General features: G+C 35.2%; 1 protein-coding gene across 1 annotated transcript in view; it reads left to right on the plus strand.

Moving 5' to 3' along the window:
* LOC104163518 (probable E3 ubiquitin-protein ligase HERC1) overlaps window positions 1–8,756 on the plus strand; it is a gene marked incomplete at its 3' end in the record, with an annotated part of 10,141 nt that extends 1,385 nt beyond the window's left edge. The window contains exons 2-9 of the mRNA XM_009702545.1: window positions 842–937; window positions 1,252–1,446; window positions 3,124–3,435; window positions 4,124–4,220; window positions 5,854–5,997; window positions 7,440–7,567; window positions 8,432–8,576; window positions 8,671–8,756. Coding sequence (XP_009700847.1) covers window positions 842–937; window positions 1,252–1,446; window positions 3,124–3,435; window positions 4,124–4,220; window positions 5,854–5,997; window positions 7,440–7,567; window positions 8,432–8,576; window positions 8,671–8,756 — 1,203 coding nt within the window. The remainder of the gene's footprint in view (window positions 1–841; window positions 938–1,251; window positions 1,447–3,123; window positions 3,436–4,123; window positions 4,221–5,853; window positions 5,998–7,439; window positions 7,568–8,431; window positions 8,577–8,670) is intronic.
* Window positions 8,757–9,054: the final 298 nt, after the last annotated feature.

A 9,054-nucleotide genomic window follows, 5' to 3' on the forward strand; every position in this document is an offset into this window, starting at 1 on the left:
TTAATACATCTTTGGAGAATCAGTAAGATTTGAGATGTTTAGTGGTTTTGCTACTGCTCAGAAATTAATGCAATAAGAAAATGAGCTAAATTGTTTGGAAGTGTGGGACTCCGCTTTGTATGTTGAGTGCTTACTTCTGGTTCTAGATGAATATTCTCTCTAAAGCTATGAAATTATTGCACAATATGCAATCAGAAGCTGTGGCAAGCTTCTGCCTCATATGCTCAGGCTGAAACAGGGAACAACTTTTTCCCTGAAGTGGTTATTCTTTTCTCTCGTTTCAGGCTTGTAATGGTAATAAACGTAAATTTTAAAAACTAAAAAATTTAAAGAATGGGACCATGAGGAGAACATGGCAGTGGCAGGATCTGAATTGGATTGAATGTCCTGATGGCCAACTTTATTTGTTGTTGGTTTTGGACTAGATATAAAATTATAGACCAAAATATGAAAGATATGTAAACAGAAAAATAATGATGATTAGTTATTTTTAAATAATAGTAGTTTTAAACATAAAAGACATGCATTTCAGAACAAAATGATATAAGGAGAAATTAACTCTAAACCCAAATATTTTTATAAAAATGAATAAATAATATATTGAATAAATAATATGTTTAATGAACAAAGAATATGTTTAACTGGCACTTGTCACATTTTTGTTATCCTGAAGTATACGAAGATAACACAGCTCAGGGGAGAAAAGTAGTTTACTTGTGCTTATAGGAAGAGCTTTTAATTTTGCTTAACTACAAGAACAAATCTCTAATGTATTTTGTACAGGTGCACTGTTGCTGTATGGAAGTATTTTTCTCATAATAACAACATTTAAAAATTGTAGGGATCATCTGCTGATCGAAGTCAATGGAGAGAGCCAACTAGAACTTCCGATGGCTTATGTTCTCTTTACGAGGCAGCTCTGTGTTTATTTGAAGAGGTATGTCTTGAAACAAACCTTGACTTTAAGGTAATTGTAGTTTACTTCCCCCTCACACATCTAATTGGTGTGTGCATGGGAGTATGGTCCAGTCTCTGCTGAGTTATTCTGGAATAGAAGAGGAAGGCAAATAAAGGTGAAAAATTAAGATGTAGAGAAACAAAGTAATTTGGGCAAGCTAATGATATGGTGGTGGATGATTTGTGGTTTAGGCATAGAATCATATTGAGGGGAAATTAAAGTTCCGTTAAACACTGTGCCTATATGGAAAGAAATAAAAATGCTACTGTGTAATAAATCTCTCACTTTAACAGGTTTGTCGAATGGCATCAGACTATTCAAGAACATGTGCCAGCCCTGACAGCATTCAAACGGGTGATGCTCCCATTGTTTCTGAGACCTGTGAAGTGTATGTTTGGGGTAGCAACAGCAGTCATCAACTGGTAGAAGGAACTCAGGAGAAAATACTTCAACCCAAGCTTGCTCCAAGTTTTTCTGATGCGCAGACGGTGAGTGACACTTATAGTGGTACATGATGTATCATTTAACAGCTTCATAGTTATAGTATGAAACTGGAAATAGTACTTTATTTCTGAGCGTCAGGTTATAATGAAGGTATGATGCTCAGAACTAATCATACAAGTTATTTTACTGAAAGTATCTTACTCCTTTTATTGACACCTGGAAAAACATTGTTTCATTTTTAATGACACACACAGATCAATATTCTTGTAACAAGAACAATTGAATTATCTAACTTGCTATGAAATGCATTTGCAGAGACAAATTTGCTTGCCTGTAGTTTGTTGTGGTTTGTTTTTTGTTTGGGTTTTTTTTTATTTACTGTTGTTTAAAAGGTATCTTAACTACTCAATCGTCTTTTCCGTTGGTGGTTTTCACACCAGGATTGCCTAGTTTAAAGCTCCAAACTGGGCTAAATGCTGGCACAGCAACCTTAATTAACTAAATTAACAGCAAACTTAATTAACTCTGAAAATCAATATACGTATGGTCTCTCTGCTCTCCGTCACAGATTCCTCAGTTGCAACTGAGCACTTCTATTGATGCGTGACACAGAATATATAATAGTTTGCTTTTCTCTTAATAGATTGGCTTTGCACTGTTGACTTAAGTAAAAACATTTTTTTGGTCACTAGACAGTTTAGGTACATTTTCTGAAATTGTGTCTATTGACGTCACTGATATTTTATATAGCAGTGGACTGCAGGACTAAGCATCATAAAGCAAGTTTATGCATTTATAAAGCTTTGTTTAAACAAAGCACTAATACACAAGAGTGGAATGAGTGATCTGAATGAATGGGTTACTCTTTTAATAGTGCTGTATACACCTATGCAACATATTTATGTGACTTCCCACTGGGATAGATAAATTTTTCTTTAACCTTCATGGGCAATCTTTGTAGGATTTGTTGATACGAAGAAGTTAAATCACAGTAAATAGGGCTGTCACCGTGCAGTCCACCACCTGCTTTGTGCCGTTTTATGATGTGGACACACAGTGCCTTTATGCTTTGGATTTGAACCTGCTTTGGGCTTATGGTGTGTTAAGATTCCGTAGCGAATTATTGCAGGGTTAGTTGGTTTGCTATTAGGTTATTCTTCAGCTGACTTTCCAATAGAGGCAAGTTCTCGCTTTCTTAAAAACTTTTGGTCTTGTTTCTTTGATATTTATGTAATTAAAATGCGTAGTCTCAAATGGTAGTGGATTTTTAGTATTTGGCATATTTCTGTAACGTTACCGCTTGGTACTGGTTAAAATTAAGCAAAACCTACAGTGCTTTATCAAGCTGTTACTTTGTCTTTTTAATCTTAAGAAATGGTATCTTCAAAGACTGCCCATTTCCATCCCTGAGTCTTGGAGATCGGAAGGCAGCCTGAGTTCTGTAGTCTGTAGAAGAAATGCAAATAAATAAAATAGATTAATCAATATTTACATCCTTTACCTCAAGAAAATAGATCTACTTATAAAATACTTTTCAAGAATTTGAATTTTACTGCTTGCTGAAGCAGCCCAAATTCTCCTTCGTTTTTACATTATGTTATATGAAAGGGTTATGTAAAGAAACCTGACATTCTATTTAAAAATACAGACTTCTAGACCTATATGTGAATTTTGCATTTATCTAATCTTTCTTTTTACTATTTTAACCTTTTTGTTTATAGATTGAAGCTGGACAATATTGTACGTTTGTTATTTCTACGGATGGCTCTGTTAGAGCCTGTGGTAAAGGCAGCTATGGGAGACTAGGACTGGGTGACTCCAATAATCAGTCTACATTGAAAAAATTGACTTTTGAGCCTCATAGGTCTATTAAAAAAGTGTCATCTTCAAAAGGATCTGATGGTCACACTTTAGCATTTACAACAGAAGGGGAAGTCTTCAGCTGGGGTGATGGTGACTATGGAAAACTGGGACATGGAAATAGTTCAACTCAGAAATATCCCAAACTTATTCAGGGTCCTCTGCAAGGAAAGGTATGTTTTATATAGCGGAACACCTATTTTTGTTCTGTTCAGTTGTGATGTTGTGTAAAATTTGAAATATATACAATCTTAAGAAAAAGTTCTGTGTTTTTTCTAAGCTTCTCTGAAGCTGAGTCTGCTTTCAGCAAAGCACTGAAACTTGTGGTTGCCTTTAGGCACAGATTTGGACAATGGCATTGTCAGTAAACCTTCTCATAGTCTTTAAGAGTAAAACTTGCTCATGTGCTTTTGCTGAACCATGGTGACATTCCAGGAGACGGCTGCTTTTGTTAGCTGTAACACTAGGACTTTTCATGTACAACTTTTTAGTGGCTTCATTTGAAAAGTGACTTTGTATTGTCCCACAAAGCCTTCTCTTCCCAATCTGTTTTGGCTGGTATTTTATGCTTTTGATGCTTCTTTTTGCTGCTGTAAGACTAGGATATCATTATGTTAATTTTGCTTGATAAATAAACCATGACTTACTTATATATAAAACTTGTCTCTTTTTGTACTGATTTCCACTTACCAAATACTAAATAGAAAAGATTGCAAAGATTAATTTATGTGTGTACTTCCTCCACATGAGTGAGTAGGTTGGTTTACGTAGACTGCTTCTGAAACTTGACTTTTCATAAGCTTTCAAACTTCCTATTCAATTTGTGTAAAAACATGATTTTTATTTTTGCATGTAATGTAGGTTGTTGTATGTGTATCAGCTGGATACAGACATAGTGCTGCCGTTACAGAAGATGGAGAGCTATATACATGGGGAGAAGGAGACTTTGGAAGATTAGGTAATGTTAAAATTTCATAAGATGCTTTTGGAGGAATTCCTTTGTCTGGTAATGATACTATACATGTGTTTGCCTTGTTCTGTTATTGTCCCCTCTAAATACACATACACATGCACACAGGTGTGTGTATATAGGTGACTGTATTAAAACTAGTGCAGAGACTCTTAAAATATTTTAATGCAGTTAATTTTACAAAGATTCTATTTTTAAATATTTTTCTTTTCAGGAAAAGTTGCCATTATTCATTCATAAGACTATATATGATTGCCACTACCACTTAAATGTAAACACTAGATGTTTTAAATAAACTGGAGTTCTAGATAAATATGATCAGGTGATGGTAGGAGGCTCTTTGAACAGTCATTAATAACTGGCTAATAATATCAAGGGTTTGATTCTAATGTGATACTAATAAGGATGCTTGACATTTTGTCAGAATGCCTTAATGGTCTTTTACCTTAATAGGTCTAAAAAGTTAAATTTAACTGAAATTAAAACCATGGTATTTCTATTTGCTTAAAGTTCACTTGTCTATTTCATCATCTTTGCTGTACAGCTGATATACCTAGTGTATAACCACCCTTCACAAGCAGGTACTGTTGAACCAGCAGATTTGCATAGAGAATTGCTTCAGGCTGGGCTTTAGTTCCTTTGTGATGTTTTTTTCTTTGAATGTCATGATCACCAAGTAGAGGAGTGAAAGCAAGTAACTGACAGGGGCAGAAGATGAGGACAGAGGACAGTGTTTTACAGCTTAAACTGTCACAGTTGTTCAAGGTAATCAGTAGAAGTGCTGAGCCTATCTCTGCTGTTAAGAACACTGAGTTAGAGGTTTAACCTACAATTTTGGGGGGAATTGTGGAAATGCTGTCATTGAATTTTAGGTTAATGTGGGTTTTTTATGTGCTTTGGGGAACTTCAAGTGTGCAATGGTGAGTTCCAGTGCACAGCTTAAAAGTAGCATTTAACTAGGTCACAGTAACTTGTCATTTAGTCAGTTATGGATACCATGTGGTATTCTTTCCTCACTTTTTCCCATTTTTCTTCCATATCTGCAGAGTTTCTGTAGTTCATCAGACATGTAACTCATGCTCATTATGAAGTAGGTGATACTGTAATGTATTGGGTTTCTGCAGAAAGGACCAGTTAGAATTGTGACTGTCTAAAACTAGTTTGCTGGGTTTATTTGTCTGTGCAGTATGTATGTTTGTTTTGACAGTAGTAAGAGCGTGCCCTTATTTTAGCTTTCCTCATGCTGTTCAGGCTACCTGCTGCCCAGTATTAGGAAGTATAGCTACTTAATCAACTAGTATTAAAGGCAATTGTACTAGTAATTATTTTTATTTCTTTTAAACTAGGTAGAAAATAGTCCTATGGTTTAGTGGCAGTAAGGTATGAGCAAGTGTTCTAGAATATGTCTTATGAAAATGAAATGTTTGTTCACCTTACTAAAGATCACTTCCAAACCTTTCAAATCTTTTAAACCTTAGAGATCTTTCCAAAAACTTGGCAGAAATTATTATTTGTGATGATTACAATGTATATGGGTTTTGCAAAATCTTACTGAAATTTCAAACCATAAATAGAACTTAAATCTTCACAAAAAGAAAATGTATTTTTCTTTTTTCCTTAGGTCATGGTGACAGCAACAGCCGCAACATTCCAACTTTAGTAAAAGATATTAGCAATGTAGGAGAGGTTTCTTGTGGCAGTTCACACACAATATCTTTGTCCAAAGATGGGAGAACAGTATGGTCATTTGGAGGAGGAGACAATGGTAGGTAAAACTAACGTTTTGGTAGTAATTTTCATCTCATTCCACTTACCTCATAGCCTCAGTACTCCTTGCAGGTTGGGTTTTTTTTTTTTTGCCATTCGGTAACTGTTCAAGAAAAGGATTTTAGTAAAATCTAAATACAATATTTGAAGCTTTACTGCAAGGTTTTAAACTTTAAAAGAGGTTTATCAGAAGAAAGAGGGGTTTCACAGAGCAGAAGCTTCAATGAATGCATAAACAATTCTGGAAAAATACTTTGCTAATAACTTTCAAATAAACTCACTCATTTGATACGGCAATAACTGTATGCATGTGCTAGATAGAAACTGTCGTGTTTTAACTGCCTCTTGAAGAAACATCTCCCATCTCAAAAAGAAAGGCCTTCTGACCTTCATTGCCAGTAGGTGCTCTGTCAAACACAAAATCATTCTTTTTCTATTATTACTGTATTTAGCTAAATATGGTTATGCTGCTAGATAAAAATTAAAACTCAGATGAAAATTACTGTATTATTGCTTCCTAGCCTAGTGTGAGAAGAGAGGAAAATGCAGACTACAGAAATCTCATAATCAAGTTGGTAGTTAATAGAACTGGGTAGGAATTTGAATTCCTCTCGAAAGCTAGCTCTGACATGCACATAGAGATTTGTTCCTACTCCTCTGTCTCCCTCTTTCTGTAATTTTAGGTGAAAAATCAGGACAGGCATCTTAACCTTCACAAAGTATTGAAATTTGCTCTTCTGTTTCAGTAAGTTACAAACAGTTGGGCTTTTGGATATTAGTAATGTGGTACTAAAATAGTGTTGTAGGAAAGCTAAAACAACATGAATCAAAGCATAACCTTTGTAGAAATTATCAGTCTTTGTAATATATTTCATGTGCGATTTTGGGTTTTCTCCTTCCTTTTGAGGAATGTTTTTCCATCAACACGCTGACATGGTCTAGTGACAGTCCTTGTTTTTGAGGTCATTGATTGAAAATAGTGAAGTTGTGGAGATGAATAGATGTTTTCAAGAGAAACTTAAAGGAAAAATAAGAGAATAAAAATATTAATGGTTACACAAATGCACACAGCTGTTAGGAAAAAATGCAGAAAAGTTGGGTTTTTTTCAAGTCACTCTATAAACTAATCTTTTTTTGCCAAATATGAAAAGATTTAGTGCTTTGGAAGGCTTTAATAATTACACAGCAGGCAGTGAATAATGTAGATATATGGAATTAATATTTCAATTTTTAAATACACTATAATAAATATATGTTTCCTGAAGACTGTAATTACTGCAACTGAAAGATAATATGTTTTATGAAAATTGCAATGTGTTTTAATTTTAAAAATATACTGGGATGTTTTTGGAAATCCAAAAAGAATTCTTTTGGGGTACTTCTAGTTGTCGTCGGTTATGTACTGAAAATACCTTCCACTTGTGTTTCCTCCTTTTGTAGGCAAACTTGGTCATGGTGATACAAATAGAGTATATAAACCTAAAGTTATAGAAGCCTTGCAAGGAATGTTTATTCGAAAAGTTTGTGCTGGAAGCCAGTCTTCACTTGCCTTGACATCAACAGGGCAGGTAGGCAAAAACAAGTTTTCACTCAAATGATGAGAGTTGGTGAAGATGGTGTAGGTTCATTATTTCAGCATTTATTATTTTGACTGTGGAGAAAACATTCAACTAATACTTAAATATTAGTAAAGTTCTTGATGAGAGATTGACTAAAGTACTGAGATGCTAATGCGCTAGAGTAATTCAAAATGTGCTAAAGAGTTATGTAAAAGTACACTTTTCAAGAGTCTTGCTTAGCCACAGAAAATGCATTGGGTTTAGGTTAATAAACGTAACCAGTGCAAAATCAGATTGGGTTCTGGAAGAAAAAAGCAGTGAAGTGCTTGTAATTTTTAATGCGTTAATTACCTTAGGTGTTAAGTGATTTTGAATAGTTTTTTTAAATGTATGTGTATTTTGGAATATAAATGTTAACTGTAAGTTTTATTTCCAATCTGAAAAATCTCAGGAGGCTTTGGAGATAAATGTTCAGGTGGTAATGAGGGCTCTTACTGGCATGGTGTATATACATGTAGTACAATAAGCATTTCTACACATGTAACCTAACTAACCCCCGACTCTCACCCCACTGTGATTCAAAGGCAATGGGTTTTTAAAGTATGGATTAGGAATGCTGGGGTTTATTGTAGCAGTTTCTTTTCTTGCAACAGCCTCCCCATTGATGTACTCTGTGGCCAGTGATCCAAGTGGGTGGAGGGAAGAAACATAGATTATATGAAATGTACGTTAAGAGTCATGAAAGAACTGCACATGTTTTGTTGAAAGCGTAGTTGTGGTTATTGTGGAAGTGGTTATCTGGTATTTTGTTTGTTCATGGTCACTAGTAATACAAATTTGACATGCTGATATTTTGTGGTTTGTTTGCTCTAGGTTTATGCATGGGGCTGCGGTGCATGCCTTGGCTGTGGCTCTTCAGAGGCAACTGCTCTCAGACCCAAGCTTATTGAAGAACTGGCTGCTACAAGAATAGTTGATATTTCGATTGGTGACAGTCACTGTTTGGCACTTTCTCATGGTAAAAAGAATAAGGTGTAAAACTACATAATCCTCCTCTTGGTCAGAAGCAATTGTTTCTCAGGTTTTGTTTTCTACTTTATTTATGTTTATAGATAATGAAGTTTATGCTTGGGGTAACAATTCAATGGGACAGTGTGGCCAGGGAAACTCTACTGGTCCCATTACTAAACCGAAGAAAGTAAGTGGTTTAGATGGAGTTGAAAAAAAAACAGCAGGAACATCTCATAGCCTCGCCTGGACAGCTCTTCCAAGGGACAGGTAACAGTGACACTGGGGGACAAGTATAAATTTTTTTTTTTATAAAAGTCCAATTTCGGACTCCTGAAGATGTTAACCATATCATGCGTTTCAAATATTCTGCTTGTATTGTTTAGGACTGGAGAGTATTTTCTTCTCTCTTCCTCTCTCTCCTTCTCTTTTTCTTCCTCTCTCTCTCCCCCCTGATATTATCTTTCCTTCGCTGCCCCCCCCTTCAC

This window comes from Cariama cristata, unplaced genomic scaffold (genome assembly GCF_000690535.1).
Source record: "Cariama cristata isolate BGI_N322 unplaced genomic scaffold, ASM69053v1 scaffold19946, whole genome shotgun sequence".
In the NCBI taxonomy this organism is placed as follows: domain Eukaryota; kingdom Metazoa; phylum Chordata; class Aves; order Cariamiformes; family Cariamidae; genus Cariama; species Cariama cristata.